This window comes from Panthera pardus, unplaced genomic scaffold (assembly GCF_024362965.1).
Source record: "Panthera pardus isolate Hobbes unplaced genomic scaffold, ASM2436296v1 HiC_scaffold_27, whole genome shotgun sequence".
NCBI lineage: Eukaryota > Metazoa > Chordata > Mammalia > Carnivora > Felidae > Panthera > Panthera pardus.
In genome coordinates this window covers 10,196,068-10,217,935 of record NW_026526843.1, presented here as the reverse complement: position 1 = coordinate 10,217,935, position 21,868 = coordinate 10,196,068, and the positions used below count along the sequence as shown (strand labels likewise).

Sequence of the window (21,868 nt, the reverse complement as noted above, 5' to 3'; positions counted from 1 at the left end):
GGGGGAGGGGCAGAGAGAGGGGGAGACACAGAATCCGAAGCAGGCTCCAGGCTCTGAGTTGTCAGCATAGAGCCCGACGTGGGGCTCAAACTTGTGAACCACGAGATCATGACCTGAGCTGAAGTCAGATGCTCAACCGACTGAGCTACCCAGGCGCCCCCATTTTGTGATGGTTTCAGAATGACCCTTTTGTTGATACTACTTAAAAAAAATTTTTTTTTAACATTTATCAATTTTTGAGAGATACAGAGTGTGAGGGGGGGAGGGGCAGAGAGAGAGGGAGACACAGAATCGGAAACAGGCTCCAGGCTCTGAGCTATCAGCACAGAGACCCATGTGGGGCTCGAACTCTCAAACTGTGAGATCATGATCTGAGCCTAAGTCGGACGCTTACCTGACTGAGCCACCCAGGCGCCCCTGATTCTACTTTTTAAAGCATAACACAAGTTCAGCGTGTTGCATGTGCTAAGTCATTGCTGTTTACAGATGGATAGTGGATCTGCCTCTCATATCGAAAGAGAAAAAATTACACCCCTAGAATCCCATGTGCCTGGCGACAGGATTTAGGACTCAAGACCTAATTTTATCTGAGTTCTGCACATCAGCAACAGGGAACTTTCAAAGAGATGATGGCTAAAAGTAAGCATCATTGTTAAGAATTTCAGGCTGGAAAAATAATGGTGTTTCTTGCAAAAGATTGTTGGTAAACAATCTTGGTATAGTTTGGAATGAAACTCTTCCTGGAAGGAAATGGCAGGTGATGGAGACCTCCCTAGTTAGTAATTTGCATTAGAGCTAATTGTGGATTTTCTTCCGAGGGCAGATTTTAGACCGTCTGTCTGAAGAAGGCTAGGGGACCGAATAGATAGGGCTGTAAAAGCTTCTGCTAAATCTACTGGTTTCTACCACAGGTCTGAGCAGTGCTTGCTGCCTCATAGTTGTTCAGTGTGAATTTCTTGAATGAATAAGTGTGAACGGGAGCCTCTCCGAGCCTGTTTCCTCATCTGGAAGGTGAGGGTTTCAATACACATCTTGGGAGATTGTTGTTGAGACCAGAGAAAATGCATCCAAAATGCTCTGTGCTGTGCCTGGCAGATAGTAGGTGCTCGGCAAATGACGTGTACTGCTAATCATATGCTACAGTTTTCCCGTCTGTTTTCATCCTGGTGGTGGCCATGGAAGAGACTGGATCCCTCCAGTTGACGGTTCTGTTGTTTTCCCTTCTATTTTAATCTGAGCTCCGTTTTTGCTTTTTATTTTTAGGAAAACTTGAGGATATTAGTGGTGTTTGGCCTTTGAAGCAGTTTGTTTGCCGTGGTTCTTTTGCGCCCGGACAGAATGGCGTGTGTGTGCAGCACGGTTCAGAACTCCGTTTTCTTCTATCGTCTAGGGACAGAAACCCCGGAGAAAGGATAAACGTCCCTGGGAGAGAGCGTCACTGTGAAATAAAGCTCAAGGGTTGGAATTATTGCTGTTACACAGCAGGATGTAGAGTAAAAACGTCAGTGGAGCGTGCGACTCTTGATCTCAGGACTGTGAGTTCAAGCCCCGCGTTGGGTGTAGACATTACTTATTTTTGTTTTAAAGTAGGTTTCGTGCCCAACGTGAGGCTTGAACTCACAACCTTGAGATCGAGAGTCACGTGCTCTACCCACGGAGCCAACCAGATGCCCTGGGTGTAGAGATTACTTAAAAATTTTTTTTTTAAAAATATAATTTATTGTCCAATTGGCTTCCATACAACACCCAGTGCTCATCCCAACGGGTGCCCCCCTCCATGCCCATCACCCGCTTTCCCCTCCCTCCCACCCCCATCAACCCTCAGATTGTTCTCAGTTTTTAAGAGTCTCTTATGGTTTGCCTCCCTCCCTCTCTATTTGTAATTTCCCCCCCTTTCCCTCCTCCATGGTTTTCTGTTAGAGATTAGTTAAAATTTTTTTTTACAAATCTTAAAAAAAAAAAAAAGAGAATGCTCGTAGGTACCAAGTTACCTAACTTTCTAAACTACCATTTTCCCTCTAGGGGTTGATAAACCCAGTGGAGTTGTGGTTCCTTGGAATGGAAATACATACTCACATCATGGAGGCATGGACTCTTGGAGAAGTAGGACACGAGAGAGAGAGCATTTATTCCAAGCCAGCTGCGTGCTTGGTTGTCCTCGCCAGCCTCCTTCCCACAGAGCAGCTCGGCCTGTGTTCAAACACTATTTGTGACGGGGAGGGCTGCTCTGTCTACCTCCCATGGCAGTCATTTCATCTACAGAGCATTCTGACTTGTATTTTTTATTTATTTTATTTCTTTATTAAAACAACTTTTTTGATATTTGTTTATTTTTGAGAGGAAGAGAGGCTGAGCATGAGCGGGGGGGAGGGGCGGGAAGAAAGGGAGACACAGAAGCAGGCTCCAGGCTCTGAGCCGTCAGCACAGAGCCCGACGTGGGGCTCGAACTCACGAGCTGCGAGATCAGCCAACCAACAAACCGAAAGTACGTGATCAAATAGCACGCATACTGCAGACATAGCCCAAGGAGTTGCATGGTGCGTATGTGTCTGTGCTGGGGGATGTTGCGGTTTGCTTCAGACTCACGATTTCACAAACTAATGTGAACGCGAACCTTTACTTTCACCCAGAACATCTATCCACACTTAACAGTGTGTAACACCTAGTAGGGACTGGATAAATGTTTGTTTAAAAAAGCGAATGCATACAACATCGGTCTTTAAAAACGATATTTTTTTGTTACTTTTTTTTAAAGTAGGCTCCATGCGGGGCGCCTGGGTGGCTCAGTCGGTTGACTTCGGCTCAGGTCACGATCTCACGGTTCGTGGGTTCGAGCCCCGCGTCGGGCTCTGCGCCGACGGCTCGGAGCCCAGAGTCTGCTTCGGATTCTGTGTCTCCCCCCGTCTCTGCCCCTCCCTTGCTCACACTCTGTCTCTCTCTGTCTCTGAAAAATAAACAAACACTGAAAAAAAAATTTAAAGTGCACTCCATGCCCACCGTGGGATTTGAACTCACAACCCTGAGATCAACAGTTGCGTGCTCTACTAACAGAATCAGTCAGGTGGGTGCCCCTAAATTCTTCAGATTGGAATTCTGAGCTCGTCTCCTCATTTGCGCAAACCTTTGTGTGTGTGTGTGTGTGTGATCTCTATGTCCAACGCGGGGCTCACACTCACCACCCCGAGACCAAGAGTTGCATGTTCTGCCGACTGAGCCAGTCAGGCGCCCCTGCACAACTGTCTTTTATAAAAGAAACGTTCATGATCGGTTCATAATTTATGGTCAAGGCAGTAAAAACTTGTCCTCGTTTGCTTCCTAGTCCTATGTATGGAATGAATGAATTGGCAAGCACTTTACCTGTCTTTTGCTTTTAGGTTGTGTGTGGTTGTGTTAGACGGTTCAAGTGCATCGTCGTCCTGCAGAGCTCTTAGTGAAGGGCTGCTCCGTCGGGGGGGGGGGTTTACGGTGTTCGTAACCAGCTCGTTTTTGGTTTAGCAACCAGTCCCAAGTAAGACAAATGTGTGCTTTTTGTCTAAGATCTCTCTCTCTCTTCCTCTCCCTCTCTCTCTCTCTCTCTCTCTCTCTCTCTCTTGTCAGCAGCCGTCTCCCCTTATCTTTTGTGGCTGCTCAGTGATAACCCTGTGTCTTCTGGCTCCTCTCCCTTCAGTCTATTTCCGATCCAGAACGTGATCATTTCTTAGAGTAGTGACGTGTTCCCTTTCACCCATTATTTCCCCCTTTTTCATTAGTGTGGAGATGTTCCTTTTATGGCACAATTGGGGGGTGATATTTTACTATAGAAACATCAGTTTTTCTTGTAACTATGGATTTTACCTGCTCTTGGATCTCCTAGAATGGAAGGGGACCAAGAAAGCATTTGTTTTCTGAAACCGGGACAGTGAGGCCGGTGGTCTGGAGTAACTTGCTCAGGGTCGCAGCGCTGCTCCGTGGCCCGGCCCGCACTAGGCCTGCGTCCTTCCACTCGCAGCTCTTGGCCTAATTTTATTTTACGCCCTGGTGCCTCTTACTACATGAACGGATTAAAGAATTGTAGACTAGGGACGCCTGGGTGGCTCAGTCGGTTAAGCATCTGATTTCAGCTCAGGTCATGATCTCACGGCCCCGTATTGGGCTCTGTGCCGACAGCGTGGAGCCCGGAGCCTGCTTCGGATTCTGTGTCTCTCCCTCTCTCTGCCCCGCCCCCACTCATGCTCTGTCTCAGTCTCTCAAAGATGAATAAATATTAAAACAAAATAAAAAAATTTTAGGTTTATTTATTTATTTGGAGTGGAGGAGGGAGGGACAGACAGAGAAGAAGAGAGAGAATCCCAAGCAGGCTCCGTGCTGTGGGGCTCGAACCCATGAACCGTGAGGTTATGACCTGAGCTAAAGTCAAGAGTCGGGCGCTTAACCGACCGAGCCACTCAGGGGCCCCACAAACACATTCTTTGATGTGAGGAAACTTGTAGCATTAAACAAATAACTGTTCAGCAGTCTGGATGTGAAGGCTCACAGATGGAAATGCACGGGCCTGGGCCTGGGACGTAGCAGGAATCTACTTTTTTAATGACAAGACGTTTTGGGGAATTGACTGTTATGTCCTGAGAGATTGCAGATTTTTAATGGCACGCGTTTTATGAAAATGGTACGTCACTGAATTTTTTTTTTTTTTTTTTTTATGTTTTACATCGGGAGGATTTATGTGAGGGTGGGTCATTCCATGACTGATACCCATTACGCTGTCTAGGGTGGACCCACCGAGAACTTGGGTTTCTAATTCCTTTCTAATGTGCCATCAGCCTGACACCACCATCTACTTGGTCTTTGAAGGCGCTTTGTGTCCGAGAGCCGTGGAAAACGTGGCTTCTGTAGGGGATGTGGAGCCACAGGCATTAAAACCAGCCATCCAAAATAGCCCTGTTTCATGACCTGTTTCCTTTAAAAGGTTATCCCTGCCCATGGACCAGAGGCAGGTAGTAGGCTTTGATTTTTGGCTCCTGTAGAGTTCACTGGAAAGGGACATGAGAAATTAGCACTGAAGATCTGGGGCAACTAAAACCCACTTAGCAATGCCTGGATGTCGTTCCGCCTCTAATAATCAAAGGCAAGTTCATATGTTACCGTTTCCTGAACGCCAATAAGCTGAAAGATGCGAGAAGTGCTCTGTAATCGCTAATAAGCTTTGCAGAATGAAAGGGATTATCATTATCAGAAGTAGAAGACCGTCCGCTACGGTGTCTCTGTGTGACAGCCTACCCTTTAAACAAATCGGGACGTCCTGGAGCTGGGACCTTGGCCCCTGGCTTTCTGGTGAGGGAGAGTAGCTTATGCCCTAGGTATAGACTCTGAGAACCGGGACACTGGTCCCGCTTCCCCAGCGATATTTTCAAGAGTGCGATTTCCTTGCGGTGTAGCCCAGAGGAGTAGAGGGGGAAGGGCAGCGGTGTGTGTGCGGGACCCCCGGGGTTCTTTTCGGCATGATGAGAAATCGTGCGGATGCTTCCGGCCGAGCTCCAACACGCGTGTCATCTCTCTCCCTTTCTCGTTTGTCATAGAAACCCAGCTGCTGCTCCATGTGAAGGACATCAGTCATTTCTTAATGCAAGATATCGCCTTCTTGTCCGGTAAGCAGACTTTTCGTATGTTTAGACTAGAACAGTGTATGAATTTCTTTTTGTAAATTATGTATTTCCTCACTCTCTAACGCGTGTAGTTTTTTTTTTTAATTAATTCATTTATTTTGAGAGACCGAGAGCGAGCGGGGGAGGGGCAGAGAGAGAATCCCAAGCAGGCTCCTCGTTGTCAGTGCAGAGCCCAGCGTGGGGCCCGAACCCACGAACTGTGAGATCGTGACCTGTGCCAAAATCAACAGTTGGATGCCCAACCGGGTGAGCCACCTAGGCGCCCCAAATGAACGAATTTCTTAGCAAAACGAGTGTGGTCACCCGTTTATTATATAAGTAGCCGCACACATAGGTGCACGCGGAGTTTGGGAAGCACTGTTTGTTTTTTTGTTTTTTTTTAACTTTTTATGTATTTAAGTAATCTCTGCACACGACGTGGGGCTCAACATGACCCTGAGATCGAGAGTTGCTTGCTGAGAGGCACTATTTTAATGAACGTTTATGCATTATGCACATGGTTGCTAAACAAATAGACGTTTACAGAATAGAGGTTTTAAGTGTGTTTCGATTCGTGACGAAAACAATCTTGCTACCCTCGTACGTTTGCCTTTCAGACACGCCTTTGGAAATCTGTGATAGGTGCAAGCAGAATTCTGAGAGAGAGGGTGGTAACTGAGGTGACTTCCTGGAGATTTTCTCTTCTGCCATAGCTCTGATTATTTAAAAAAAAATTTTTAATGTTTACTTATTTTAGAGAGAGAGAGACAGACTGCGAGTGGGAGAGGAGCAGAGAGAGGGAGACACAGAATTGAAGCAGGTTCCAGGCTCTGAGCTGTCAGCCCAGAGCCTGACGCGGGGCTCGAACTCACGAACCGAGCCGTGAGATCATGACCTGAGCCAGAGTCGGACGCTTAACCGACGGAGCCACCCAGGCACCCCTCTGATTATTTAAATGTTTCTTACAAATGCCATCAAGTGACCCTAATTAAGCAGCTTGTACTAAGTTATTTTTTTTAGAGTTCCATTTACGAGAAAGTTTTACTTTTCACATATATGTTCTATGCCTTGGTGTATGCATATGCATTTGTACGTAGTTTTGAAAAATTGTGATAAAATACTCATAACGTAAAATTGACCACCTTAACCATTTTTTTTAAATTTTTTTTTTTTAACGTTTATTTATTTTTGAAACAGAGAGAGACAGAGCATGAACAGGGGAGGAGCAGAGAGAGAGACACAGTATCCAAAACAGGCTCCAGGCTCTGAGCTGTCAGCACAGAGCCCGACGCGGGGCTCGAACTCACGGACCGTGAGATCATGACCTGAGCCGAAGTCGGACGCTTAACCGACCGAGCCACCCAGGCGCCCCCTTAACCATTTTTTAAAAAGTATAATCTCCATTTGGGGCGCCTGGCTGGCTCAGTGGGTTAAGCATGTGACTCTTGGTTTCCACTGATACCATAATCTCACAGTTTGTGAGGTCGAGCCCCGTGTCGGGCTCTGTGCTGACGGCATGGAGCCTGCTTGGGATTCTTTCCCTCTCTCTACCCTTCTCGTGCTCTCTCTCGCTCCCTCTCTCAAAAGAAAGAAACATTCAAAGAAAGTATAATCTCCCATTTTATCTTTTTCCAGAGAACAGTTTTTCTTCGGTCCTCAAGGTCTTAGCTCCTGACATGGGTTTTGGTCGAGGTCGTGGGGCAGCACCCACGGGTCTAGATCGGGGTGGGGGTGTTCGGTCCTTCGGGGCTTCACGAGAGCGATTCCGGACTACCTTGCGTAGTAATGTAGTCTCATACATGGCTTGGGAAGCACATAGGCATTGAAGACACTACCTTGGGAAATGTCCCTGATGGCAGTAGCCTCTACTGTGGTCTGAATACCAAAATTCTTCTTCTTCTTCCTTTTTTTAAGATTGTATTCATTTTCTTAAAAGTAGGCTTCATGCCCAGCATGGAGTCCGATATGGGGCTTGAACTCATGACTCTGAAATCAAGAGTCACATGTTCTACTGAGTGAGCCAGCCAGGTACCTCTTGAATAATTAACTTTTTTTTTTTAAGTTTTATTTAACTATTCTCTACACCCCACGTGGGGCTCAAACTCATCACCCCGAGATAAGAGTCACCTGCTCTTCTGACTGAGCCATCCAGGACCCCCTCAACCCCCCACCCCGAATAACAAACTTATTTATTTTTTTTTAATGTTTATTTATTTTTGAGACAGAGCATGAACAGGGGAGGGTCAGAGAGAGAGGGGAGACACAGAATCTGAAACAGGCTCCAGGCTCTGAGCTGTCGGTACAGAGCCCGACAACACGGGGCTCGAACTCACAGACCGTGAGATCGTGACCTGAGCCGAATTCGGAAGCTCAACTGACTGAGCCACCCAGGTGCCCCCGGAATAACGAACTTCTTAATGGCCTTGTCCTTGGGCATGCAATGAGTGCAGTTGCTACAGCAAATAGGCTGCATGTGGCCGTGGCCCTTTGTGTCATGACCCTTATTCCTTCTCTTCTTGGTTATCTTGGAAGTGAGGACCCGAGAGCGCCATCTTAACCCTTTTTTATTAAATATGTATTTTTTGAGAGAGAGAGAGAGAGAGCGTGCATGAGCAGGGAGGGGCCGAGAGAGAGACGGATAGAGAGGATCCGAAGCAGACTCCGTGCTGACAACAGAGAGACCAATGTGGGGCTTGAACTCACGAACCGCGATATCATGACCTGAGCTGACGTCGGACGCTTAACCGACTAAGCTACCCGGGCGCCCCATTAACCGTTTTTAAATGTATAGTTTGGTGGCATTAAGTATGTTCACGTCGTTGTGCAGCCATCCCTGCAGTCCATCACCAGAACTCTTGATCTTGGAAAACCGAACCTCTGTACCCACTAAAAAATAACTCCCTGTCCCCTTCTCCCCCCGGCCCCTGGCTACCACCATTTTGCTTTCTGTCTCTGGGTATTTGACTACTCTAGGTTCCTCATATAAGTGGAATCATACAGGATTTGTCTTTTTTGTGGCTGGCTTCTTTCACTTGGCATGATAGCCTCAAGGTCCATCCAAGTTGTATATGTCAGTATATGTCAGAATTTCCTCCCTTTTTAAAGACTGAATAATATTCTGGGGCATCTGTGTGGCTCAGTTGGTTAAGCGTCTGACTCTTGATTTCAGCTCAGGTCATGATCTCTCTCTGTCTCTGTCTCTGTCTCTGTCTCTCTTTCTCAAAAATAAACATGGAGGGGGGAGCCTAGATGGCTCAGTCAGTTAAACAGCCGACTTTGGCTCAGGCCGTGATCTCACGGTTTAGGAGTTCGAGCCCCACATAGGGCTCGCTGCTGTCAGCGCAGGGCTGGTTTTGGATCCTCTCTCTCTCCCTCTCTCTCTGCCCCTTCCCTGCTCACACGCTCTATCAAAAATAAATAAGCATTAAAAAAAAAAAAAAGATTGTTGTTTAAGTATACTGTATCCTTGCAAATTTCCTGTCTAGTTGTTCTGTCAGTTGTTGAGAGAGGGGTGGTGAAATTTTTTGGCTCAAGTTGTGGATTTGTCGGTTTCTCCTTGTAGCTGTATTAGTTTTTGTTTTATGTATTTTGAAGCTCTGTTATCAGGTACATATGCATTTAGGATTATTATGTTCTTTTGATGAATTTACCACTGTTTGATCATCAAATGATTTTCTTTTCTTTTTAAAGTCTGTTTGTTTATTTTGAAAGAGTGTGCACAAAAGAAAGGAGGAAGAGCAGAGACAGGGAGAGAGAGAGAATCCCAAGCGGGCTCCACGCTGAGTGTGAGGGACCCAATAAAGCCATCTAATTTTAGACAAAATAGATTTCGGAGTCAGGAATATTACTAGATATTAAGAAAATCATTTGAGGGGCACCTGGGTGGTTCAGTCGGTTAAGCATCTGACTCTTGATTTCAGTTTAGGTCATGATCTCACGAACTGTGAGATTGAGCCCTGACTCAGGCTCTGTGCTGACAGCGTGGAGCCGGCTTGGAATTCTCTCTGTCTCTCCCCTGCTTTCTCTCTCTCTCTCTCTCAAAATAAATAAGTAAACTCCAAAAAAAAGAAATTAAATTAAAAATAAAGTGTGTTTCTTGTAGGTAGTGTATAATTGGGTCTTGATTTTTTTTTTAATCCAACTTGATCATCTCTAACTTTGAACTGGGATGTCAAGATTAGTTTCATTTAATGTGATTATTCATATAGCTGGGTTTAAATCTACTATTTTACTATTCGTTTTCTACTCGTCCCATTAGTTCTTTGGTTTTTTTTCGCTCCATTTTTGCTCTTTTGCATTAAGTATTTTTACTCCATTTTCTCTCCTTTGCCATCATCATAGTTTTTTAAAAGTTTATTTATTTTTTTAAGTAATCTCTACACCCAACGTGAGGGTTGAACTCACAACCCTGAGGTCAAGAATCGCATGCTCTTCCAACTGGGCCAGCCAGGAGCCTTGCCCTTGTCATATTTTTATTGCGCGTTGAATTTTTTTTATATCCTGATATCTTTATTCACTTGAATTCAGCCAAATAAGAATTACAACTAAACTTCTCAAAAAATTTCCATTAGCAAGCTAACTTCGAAGGCCACCCTATAACTTTCCTCCTAAAAGAATCCTTCAACTTCCATTTAGCACTAAGTATTTATTGAGCACCTACTCTGTGCCCAGCTGTTGGGCAGGCTGTAGAGTAGGACCTTAAACATGTGTAAGGCTCATCCCTGCACTTAGATGGCTTTCATTCTGAATGTTCCATAGTTTCCGAGCTATGGGGAGGGCTCTGGGGTAGGGTGCGCACTGAATTTTAACTCACAAAGAATTTATGGTCTTTGCTGTTTCTTTGCATTCATCAGTAAGAGTTCTATACCATTGTCGCCGTTACTGCTTATGTTGTTTCTTCCACAAATCCATTTGAACATTGCTTATTTCCTGTAGTTTACATCCTGTGTTCTTTCAGGCTCACCATAGCTGTAAGTGGTTGACTCTATCAAGGTTTCCATTTCCTGTCAGGCTGTCAGTCACCAGTTGGGATTTAGGCCCTTAGCATTGGTATGGAAACAGTTATTCCCCAATACTCTTGGCTGTCCAATATGAGGGCTCAGCTGTGGTTTCAACTACATTTATTACATGCATTCTATGAAAATTTCTTCGGACTCTAATCACTCCTTTTGCCTTCTCTCTTGCTCCCTCTTCTTTCTTGCATTGTTTTCATGTAGAACTACTTGGCTGCTTCTTAAACTTTGGAGCGTGTTGCCATTTTGATTTATGCGGAGACCATCATCCTTATATAAGTTACATTGGCCCCAAACTGTCTTCTAACCGCCCCTTTCGAATCCTCTCCCTTGTATTGTTGTCACATGAATTGTTAATTCGGCTGATTTTTTTTTTTTTTTTTCATACTGTTTTAGGTGGCCGGGGAAAGGATAATGCTTGGATCATTACTTTTCCAGAAAATTGTAATTTCAGATGTATACCGGAAGAAGTGATAGCGAAAGCGTTGACTTACTTGACATCTATTGCAAGGTATGGCGTCTCGTTACATTTTTTTCAGTTTGTTATGAATCAGGTACCCATTTGAATGTAACAGGAAAATGCCTTTGTAGTGTGGCTGTAATTATTATTGTAAGTGGATTATAAGACTCACCTTCAGAGGAGATAAGAAAGAAAACGTGTAAGGGGAAGCGGACAGCCACCTAAATTGGTAAAAAAAAAAATTGTACCGAGGATCTAGGAAAACAAAATTGGGAGTCTAGAAATAATTGTCCTCGTGAAGAAAAGCATACGTTGAAAACGATGATCAAACTTAAAGCCTTCGATTTGTCTAAAAGGAAATCTTCCTAGCCAAGAGTGAGGGTAAGTTTCCAAAGCTTCCTGAAAGATTGTATTTAGGTTGAAAACAAATTTTTATTTATTTTTTTAAAAGTTTATTTATGTACTTTGAGAGAAAGAGAGAGAGAATCCCAAGCAGGTTCAGTGCTGTCAGCACAGAGTTGGATGCGGGGCTTGAACTCATGAACTGTGAGATTATGACCCGAGCTGAAGTCGAGTCGGACACTTAACCGACTGAGCCACCCAGGTGCCCCCAAAACAGATTTTGTTTGTTTGTTTATTTAAATGTGAAATTTATTGTCAAGTTGGTTTCCATACAACACCCAGTGCTCGTCCCAACAGGTGCCCTCCTCCATGCCCGTCACCCACTTTCCCCCAAAAACAGATTTTTAAAGGAAACATTTTCCACTTATTAACCCTGAAGACTAAGAGGGCACAAGTCTACAATGGTAAAAATATGAAGAGTCTCATGAACGAAAAGTCAAAATCACAGAAAACTAAATTTATAGTGCACCCCTTAAAGCCTAAAAGTGGTCTTTTTAGGGCAAATAAAACATTCGTTAAACTTCCTCCTCTAAAGGCACAGACAGGATAGAAACCTGTATTTAACAGTGTTTTTCTGAGTGAGTGAATGGATGGATGGATGGATGGATCATGGGCTCTTGATGGATTGCCATGAAAAGTTAAATCTGTGTAATGAAGGACAGCTGTCTATAAAGTTTTCCCACACCCAGGATTGCACTATGCCAAATTTATCCTAGTGGCCTATTTGCATTATGCTATCCCTTGACTATTTAAAAGAATGACATTAGGGGCACCTGGGTGGCTTAGTCGATTAAGCATCTGACTCTTGATTTTGGCTCAGGTCATAATCTCACGGTTTGTGGGATTGAGCCTTGCACTGGGCTCTGTGCTTGATAGTACGTTCTCTCTCTCTTTCAAAATAAACCTAAAAAAAAAAAAAAGAATGACTTTAGTGCCGAAAAAGAAATTTTCAATATTGAGTGGTGGAACACGGAATTAAACTGGTTTTCCCATGTAGCGCTTTGTGATAGCTTTCCCAATCCAAATAAATTTATCTTTGGCTGAGACAGCAAATGTAAATGAAACAGTCAGAATTAAGGACATACCTAGCAAATTTGGGTAGTTACTAAGCAAAACATGATTTCTTCTTATCTTGCAGGCAAAATGGATCTGACTCCCGGTTTACCATTATTCTTGATCGAAGATTGGATACATGGTCTTCTCTCAAAATTTCTCTTCAGAAAATCTCAGTAAGTACTGGGGCGCCTGGTTGGCTCGGTTGAGCGTCCGACTTTGGCTCAGGTCGTGATCTCACAGTTTGTGAGTTCGAGCCCCACGTTGGGCTCTGTGCTGACAGCTCGGAGCCTGGAGCCTGCTTCGGATTCTGTGTCTCCTTCTTTCTCTGCCCCTCCGCCGCTTGCACTCTGTCTCTGTCTCTCTCTCTCTCTCAAAAATAAATAAACATTAAAAAATTTAAAAAAAAACCTCAGTAAGTACCAATGCATTCTGCAGATACTTTTTTTTTTTTAATGTTTTATTCATTTTTGAGAGCGAGCACGAGCGGGAGAGGGGCAGAGAGAGAAGGGGACAGAAGATCTGAAGTGGGCTCTGTGCTGACAACGGCGAGCCCGACTCGGGGCTTGAGCTCACCACCTTGAGATCACAGCCTGAGCCGATATTCAAGAGTCAGATCCTTAACCTGCTGAGCCCCCCAGGTGCTCCCACTTTTTAACATTTTGATGTGTGTCTTTCAAGACATTTCCTCCCCTGGGATAGAGTAGGGCAGTGACTCAACAGTAATAGAACTTAGCTCCCCTGTTGGATTCTAGCCCCTAGCTTCCCAAGACCCGGATGGAGAAAACAGTTTCCCTAAGAGAAAAACATGAGAGCTGCAGTCCTGCTCACAGCCTGGGTGATCTTTCACATTACTAGGCTCACGTGGATGCGGTGGCATTGTCAGACCCTTCTTCATAGAAGAGGAGGGCAGTGTGGGACCCGTAGACTACCTAGCTGGCAAGATTGGGGCTGTCTGTAGAAGTACCATGCGGTTAACTTCCTCTATCAGACCAGAGTAGCTGGGAATCAATGTGTGTGTGTGTGTGTGTGTGTGTATTTAATGTTTATTATTGAGAGACCGAGCATGAGTGGGGGAGGGGCAGAGACAGAGGGAGACCCAGAATCCCAAGCAGGCTCCACGCTCGGAGCACAGAGCCCAACACGGGGCTGGATCCCACGAACCGCGACATCGTGACCTGAGCCGGAGTCGGATGCTCCAGCCGACTGAGCCCCCCAGGCGCCCCCAATACATTCTTTTCTTTGAGAGTCCAGCATCATCCATCATCAGAAATCTTCGTCTCCCCACTGACATGGGAGGCCACTCTCACCGGAGGAAGTTGATTTAGTGGCGAAGGCAAGCCAGAGATCTAAGTTGTTGGACTTCTTGACCGGCGTACCTTTTCCTGCGCTAGCCTAGCCAAAGAGCGTAAGAAATCTACCGGCACTCACATGGTAAAATGCATGAGATTCTGTTCATACCCAGCTTGAATGATTCTTCATCTTGAGCCAATCAGCCAAGTGGGTTTTTTTTTGTTTGTTTCTTTAACAGAAGTGTTTAACTATAAGCAATGGAGAGAAGAATACCAAATTCATACATGTGACTGAAATAAAATAGCAAAGCCTTGACTTCATGTAATATATTTTTGCTTTTTCAAGTGTTCACATTTATTAAGTAATGGTCATTCTGTTTCCTAAGTACTGCAGGCAGGTATCATTATAATTGTCTCATAGCTGAGGGAATTACGTCGATATACACACTCAGGAAAGGTTTTGTGTGAAATCCAAGGTCAAATATCTAAGTAACTAAAAGAGGCGGAGCAAGAATTGAATTGTCATGAACTTCAGTTGTTGCACTTTCCACCTGCTGCTTTCTATCATTTTCCAGATGACTTGTGGATAGACCAAAAAAAAAAAAAATGTTAAATTTTTTTAATGTGTATTTTTGAGAGACAGAGAGACAGCGTGACGGGGGGGGAGGGGCAGAGACAGAAGGAGACACAGAATCCGAAGTAGGTTCCAGGCTCCGAGCTGACAGCACAGAGCCCCACTCCGGGCTTGAACCCATGAACTGTGAGATCATGACATGAGCCGAAGTCGGACACTTAACCGACAGAGCCACCCAGGTGCCCCTTAAGTGTTTTTTGTTTTTTGGGTTTTTTTTGAAAGGTAAAATTCCTTCGGAGAGCATAAATCTGCCTGGTGTATACTATTGAGCCGTGTCAATGGGGCAAAGTCAAGTCAGAGCTGTTGACCTTGCTCTGGCCTTTTAGGATCTGTCCTTGCGCTTGTTGACGAGATTTCAGTTTACAATTCTTTTCTACTTAATATAGCACTTGTTACAATAAAACACTTTTTATTACCCAGCCCAGCTTTTTTCTTTTGGCCAAAACAATCTGCTTGATTAAATTAATTTTCGTTGAGTGACCGTTTGGCACATAGCATCAGTTTTTTTAAGGTTTTATTTTTATTAATCAAATAGGCCACTTGGAACAGAGGGTTGTTTTTTGTTTTTTGTTTTTTTTTTCTAAAAGAGAAATATCAGATTTGGTCTTCATGCTGTTGGTTGCAAGTCAACGGAGCAGAAATGACTTGTTTCTTGGGAGGTGTAGCTCCCCTTTCTGCTTTTCTAGGGACGATCTTTCAGTGGGGAAGTGTGAACCCTGTTCAGCACAGACCTTGGCACGCAGGGTTCCTTCATTCTCTTTACTGCCAAAGTGATGGCGCTGGGCAAGATTGGGAGCCCAGGTGATGAAGCGTATAACCAGCTATAGATTACTTTAGGTGTTGTTTCTTTTTAACAGGTTAAATGTTTCTGCTTGTGGTATAGTTTCTACACCCATACTCAAGAGCACATTCATTACAGGGGTGCTTGGGTGGCTCAGTCGGTTAAGCTTCCAGCTCTTGATTTAGGCTCAGGTTGTGATCTCATGATTTGTGAGATCGAGCCCCACGTCAGGGTCTGCACTGACAGCACAGAGCCTGCTTGGGATTTTGTGTCTCCCTGTCTCTGCCCCTCCCTCCCTCCCTCTCTCTCTCTCTCTCTCAAAAATATTTTTTTTAATGTTTATTTTTGAGAGAGAGAGAGACACACAGATAGAGCGTGAGTGGGGGAGGGACAGAGAGAGAGGGAGACACAGAATCTGAAGCAGGCTCCGGGCTCTGAGCTGTCAGCACAGAGCCTGATGCGGGGCTCGAACTCACGAACTGTGAGATCGTGACTTGAGCCAAAGTCGCACTGAGGCACCCAAGTGTCCCTGTCAAAAATAAATAAGTAAACATTTTTTAAAAACCCAGCACGTTAATTACATCCCAACCATTAGTAGCCATTGGGCACTGTTTGCATTAAAGATAAATACTGAATACAAGCTAATTTCGAGAGCAAAAGTTGGATTCAGCAAAAAGGATTTCTGGCGAAAATTGCCACTGAAAAGATAAGGTGTAACTGTCTTTGGTATGTTACCTTAAACATCTATGAAATAATTACACAACTCAATTTGAAGACCTTAATTTGTAAATTCCAAAATAAACTGCAGTCAGGTTATACTTTTTAATGATGGGAAACAAGATTATTTTCAGTTTGTACAATTGGGGGAAATGTCAGTCTGGGAGAGAAGCCTATCCATTATTAGAAAGTTTGTGTGTTCTTTCTAGATTATCATCAAGACAACATTCCACCAACCGGTAACCTGTCACAAGGCTTAAACTCAGAATAGCATTTAACCATAACAACAACAACAAACCTGGAGTGAATTTTCAGTTACGGATCAGGGTAGGACAAGAATAAGGGTATCCGTTAATACTACCTTCACAGAGATTCTCAGCATTCCACCTTAAAAATCAAACTGCATAGAGGAGAAAGCCAGTCCCATCAAGCCCCTAGGAGAGAGTCATTTTTTTTTTCCCCCTTTCTCCACTCTCAGGACATGCCTCATCTTCAGCGGTCCGGCAGGAGCTAATCCATGAGGTTCAATCTGGCTAAGTAATTGGGGGAATGTGTCAACTCTGAATTACAATGAGCAGCCGGGAAGGCTCGTCAGCTGACTAATCAGGAAGAGTGGGTGTTTTTGCTGTGCTGCCACGCTGGTAATGGAAGCAGCTACGGTAGCTTTGTTTGATAGAGATTTTTGGCTGCCGTTTTTAAATACTACCCAAGAAGCAGCTCATATTTCATCTGTGTTGCACTGACAACTGGAAGAGAAGAGTGTTATTGTGTATAGTCGAGATGGCAGAGGCAACTCCCCCGAGAGGCAAGATGAGGTTCAGAAGGAATGCGGTAAGGGCTCTGCCTGCGGTCCTGGAAAGCCTATATTCCCAAGTTCAAGTGCAGGGATGCTGCGGCATGGTGCTATAGCACAAACTGCTGCCGAATGAGGCTTTTAAAGGACAGATGGAGAGAGAATGGAGACTTGTGTTTGCATGAATTGCATTGATGCGATCACTGTGATCTTGACATAGGGAAACATAAAGGAGTCAAGGAGGTTGAATGCAATTTCAAAATCTAAATGTGATCAAGTTTATGAGGAAACATCGTCAGGCGTGTTATTTGTCGAAGGCCATGTGAGCAGTTTTGAATCGGTTGGCAGAGTAGCTTTAAATCGCGAGTTAAGATAATATCTAACAAAAGGATGCATCCTTTCACCATGGTCAAGTAGAGTGTGATATCATGGACAGGTCTGGAGCTGACTTCATCAGCGTTTGAAAAGGCAGCCCTTCCTGGGTGTTACTTACTGTTCCAGTGAAAAATTTTAAAAGTCTGATGACTTGAAATCTTTCTGATTGCAATTGTCTTCCAAATTCAAACTTTAAAGATGCAGAATTCTAGCCTGTTGACAACTTTTTTTTTTTAAGGGAAAGAAGTGACTTGATTTTTATTATAGACTAGAATTTAGAAATCTCTCCATTCAATAGGTTTCAAACACTTTTCTAAGTAAATTTTTCCCTTCATTGGTTCACTTGTGTACTAAATTCCCAGCAAATTTCTTAAGTGACGTTTAGATGTATTTTGGGGGTGTGTGAAATAACACTAATTTAATATCTGGTCATCAACAAGGTTTTAAATGTCACTCTTTTTCTTTGAAAAGTTAATGTTATCGATGTTAGGATTTAAAATACAATCCTTGCTCGTTGAAAAAAATCAAGACAACACACACAAACATGAGAAAGTAAAAATCAGCCTTAGGAAAAAAAAAAAATGACATCTGGAATCAAAAGTAAGATAAGGAAACTAAACCAGTAAGAGTTTTATTGTGGTTGAAGGAGTGTTAACTTCAATGGGTGAGTAAATGCTTTATTTTCTACTCAAGGTCTTGGCACAGAATGATGTAGTTTAAACTATAGTTTAGGTTATGAATCTTTCTATTTCGACAAAATTGTGTATCTTTAGCTCTACACATGATTTTGTACTTTGGGAATAAATAGTTTCAGACCCGACAATTTGTAGTGTGCAAGAAATGCCTTTGTACGTGCTTCGTGGCATTGGGGGCAGCTGGCATCGGTACTTTTGTTATCAAAAGTAACTGGCTTAAGCTTCCGGAAAGTTCCCGATTCCTTTATGTACACAGATATTTTGTCGGCGACAAATTTAGTTTCGTGTATACGCACCTACGTTAATAGACACACAAGTGAATTCAGGACACGCGCACTCATTGAATACATATACCTAGTAGTAGGCCAATAGACTACTGCGTTACACACAATATAGGTTTCGCCAAGGTAACTATGGCGTGACTGTTGCACTGAAAGAGCTCTCAATCTATTTCGCGAAGGGAGGACATGTTCATAACTAACTCTTACCAAAGAACTTCCAGGTGGATGGCTTCATGAAGGAAATGAATATTGGTTTGGACCTTAAGCAAGAATGTAGGTTTCTATTACCTTTCTTTGTTTCTCTCCTCCATTCTTCTCTTAAATGAATTCTTTCAAGTGGCCCCTAGGGATCAATGTCTTGAAATGCAATTTATTGGATTAAGTCGGAAGCCCAGAACTCTAGTGGAAGTCGCATTTGTTCTGTTTACATGGGTTGGCTTGACCAGGGCAAAAAATGTGAAACTCACCGGTGACACAGCGGTTTGACCTTGCAGGATCTCTGGAGTTGGGCTGATTTCGGAGACTGTGATATAAGTAGCACCTGAGAGGATGGGACAGTGGATTTAAAGTCCAGAGAGAAGATTGAATGGGTTACTTGGTGGAAATTGCAATGACTGTGGCCAAGTGGGAGGGAGGGCATGATAACAGATAAGTGACGAGAAGGACAGATGTCAAGGAAGGACCGTTGCCCACGACTCTTCTGCCCCTGAGGTCATGTGGCAAGTTACTTGGAGGTCTGCAGAGTCACTCCTACTTTCTGTACTCTGTAAGGGCGCGGTCTGGGAGAACAGTGTGGAATTCGTTCACGACGCTGGAAATTCTGCTCTGTACCTGAAGTCATGAAATTGTCCTCGGTGTATTCTGAAGAGGTAGTTCGGACCGTGTCAAGGTCAATCACATGGCCACGCCTGAGCATTCTATTCTGTTAGGCTATTGGATTAGAGCAGTCTCTGTTCAATGGGCTCCATGATGCCAGATTCTTTCCCCCAGTTTCTTTTGACCATTAATATTTGTCCCATTCTGTTAGATGTTCGGGTCAAGTGATTCCTGAACGCCAGGCAGCAAGTGTCAGTGTGCATTCAGCCTGTGTAACACTGAAAAGTGTTCTGTGTCTTAGAAAGAGCTCTCCCTGAGGATTCAGGTAGGCCTGGGTGCCCCTGCTCACTGGCTGAACCCTGGACAAGTTACTGCACTGCTCTGTGCTTCGGTTTGTGCATCCGAAAAAGGCCGTAAAAGCTACTCGACCGCAGTGTTATGGGGGTTCACTAGGTAATGTGTGTACCAAGCCTCGCACATCTGTAATAGGCTTTCAGCCAAAGGTTTCGTCTTAGTGTTACTGCGTTGCTTTGCCTTAGAGATTAAAAAACGGAGAAAGTCTGTGGGAATAGAAGTTGTTTTATCGTAATGTAACCAAACTTCTGCGATGTATAACGCACTTTAAACATTTTTTTTCCCAAGTTTATTTAAGAGAGGGAGAAAGAGAGCAAGCACCAGGGGGGTAGGGGCAGAGAGAAGAGAGAGAGAGGAGAGAGGAGAGAGGAGAGAGAGAGAGAGAGAGAGAGAGAGAGAATCCCAAGCAGGCTCTGCACTGTCATCGTGGAGCCCTACACGGGGCTCGAGCCCACAAACCGTGAGTTCATGACCTGAGCCACAATCAAGAATCAGATACTTAACCGACTGAGCCCCCCGGGCGCCCCTGAACATTTTAAAAGAAATAACTACAGAATCACAGACAAGTGTATACAGGGTGTATGAATTGCCTCTCTTTGGTACTACACAAAGGATTTAGGCGAGGTTAATTTCCAGACTTTAGGAGTGAGATGATGCGTCCAAGTGTATGCCTTTTGTTGTTCTTGCTGTCCTTACTGCTATAAGGCTATGTAGCTGTGGAATTTGAGGGTAGGCGTGAGGAGAAGGGAGTAGATCTTCTCTAGGAAGGAAAGGTGAGAGAGAGAGCGAGCTAATTCTGTGCCCATTAACCGGAAGAACCAGAGAGATCTGCTGCGGGGGCGGGGAGGGGGGGGAGGGGGGGCGTGTCGCGTATAGTGACTGGAGAATTGTTGGCATGTTCATTCTACGGAGGTGCCTTTAAGCAGTCACATGTTGAAACTCCAAAAAAAAAAAAAAAAAAAAAACCCGCAAGAAGCTAAAAGCAATGCTGTTTCCTCTCCCATGCTGGCTTTTTTTTTTTTTAATAAAAATAAAAACAAAATAAAATAAGGCTGACCTTTGGTCACATCCCTTTGCTCTTTTGACAGGCTCTCAAACACGATTTATAGTTTTACAATCTGGGGTTTGTGGAGAAAATAGAAATTGTGCTTTTTCATGTTTATATAACCATAAAGATTAGGGATTCTTAAAGCAGCATACCAAAGAATTTAGAAATGTAGTATCCCCAAACAGAAATGGAAAAGCTCAATGGTCTTGGGTTATCTTTGCTGTAAGATATGTGCGTCTGATACTAGTTATGATAGGTGATATGCTGTTTGTTCATTTAAACACTAGTTTTGGGGCGCCTGGGGGGGGGCTCAGTGAAACATCCGACTCTTGATTTGAGCTCCGGTTGTGATCTTGTGGTTTCTGAGTTTGAGCCCCACAGTCGGGCTCTGCACTGACAGTGTGCAGCCTCCTTGGGATTCTCTCGCTCTCTGCCCCTCCCCCGCTTGTGCGTGCTCGCTCTCTGTCTGAAAATAAAATAAACAAAAAATAAACAATAGTTTTTGTTTTTAATTTTTTTTAACGTTTTATTTATTTTTGAGACGGAGAGACAGAGCGTGAACAGGGGAGGGTCAGAGAGAGGGAGACACAGAATCTGAAACAGGCTCCAGGCTCCGAGCTGTCAGCACAGAGCCCAATGCGGGGCTTGAACTCACGGACCGCGAGATCATGACCTGAGCCGAAGTCGACTGCTTAACCGACTGAGCCACCCAGGCGCCCCTAAACAATAGTTTTAAAATGGATTATCTTGAAACTTTTAGGCAAATGTGTGCATACTGTATAGAGAAAAAGCACTCTCTCTCCCTATGTGTATGCTCATAGTCAAACATCTGCAACCTGATCTTAAATCCATATGGCCTTTCTGGTTAAAATTTCTCGAGTGCTCTGTCCCGTCGAGATTCTCCTAGCCAGCGATCACAGAGAGAGGAGCATATATTGATACCTACCCATGTTCAGATGACATGAAGCTTTAGGTCACAGGTCACAAACTGGTAGTCCAAAGATGTGTTCTGTTTAGGTCATACAGTGTTTCAACAAACTTTGAACTTGTTTCCCATCTTTAAAAATCCTGATGTTTCACACAACTCTGGATTTCTGGCTTCTTTTGAGAAATTGAAGATTTGGCAAAGCCCACCTTTCCACCTGACATTTAGCTGAAACTGACTAGTGGTGCCCCCCCCCCCCATGCTCTCCAGTTCACCATAATCCCCACCATTTCCGGTGACTACTCACCATCTGGGAAGAGTGTGAGTTGCCATTTTCCACCTCCTTCAGGCTGTGTTTTGATGAAGCCCTGCCTACTTCACGTGTTTCCATTCTTCCCCTAACACGTGGTAGGCATTCACATTGGTCACCTTTGTTTTGGGTTTCAGGTTTAGACTCTTGACCTTGAACCCGATCCTTGTACCATCGTTGCCACGCTTCCCCAAATTCCTCCTGTTGCTCCTTTTTCTATCCATTAGGAATTTCTCCAGAGGAAGGAAAGCTGAAATGAAAATACTCTTTTTATTTTTCAATCATAGCCTGTTTAAGAG

At 44.1% G+C, this 21,868-nt stretch overlaps 1 protein-coding gene and 1 pseudogene across 5 annotated transcripts in view; one reads left to right on the top strand and one right to left on the bottom strand.

Annotated features, from left to right (window-relative positions):
- Positions 1–5,559: 5,559 nt before the first annotated feature.
- The window catches only part of MCF2 (MCF.2 cell line derived transforming sequence), an 81,873-nt gene continuing 65,564 nt past the window's right edge, over positions 5,560–21,868 (top strand). For 4 of the 5 annotated variants that reach the window (XM_053891663.1, XM_053891662.1, XM_019421533.2 and 1 more), the window contains exons 1-3: positions 5,560–5,624; positions 11,030–11,144; positions 12,634–12,724. In XM_053891663.1, the coding sequence (XP_053747638.1) occupies positions 5,600–5,624; positions 11,030–11,144; positions 12,634–12,724 (231 nt within the window). In that variant the 5' untranslated portion in view covers positions 5,560–5,599. Of the gene's footprint in view, positions 5,625–11,029; positions 11,145–12,633; positions 12,725–16,427; positions 16,804–21,868 lie in introns of those variants that run through there. The other variant, XM_019421528.2, reaches the window with a different exon arrangement.
- LOC109250417 (40S ribosomal protein S26-like) lies at positions 7,243–8,559 on the bottom strand (annotated as a pseudogene).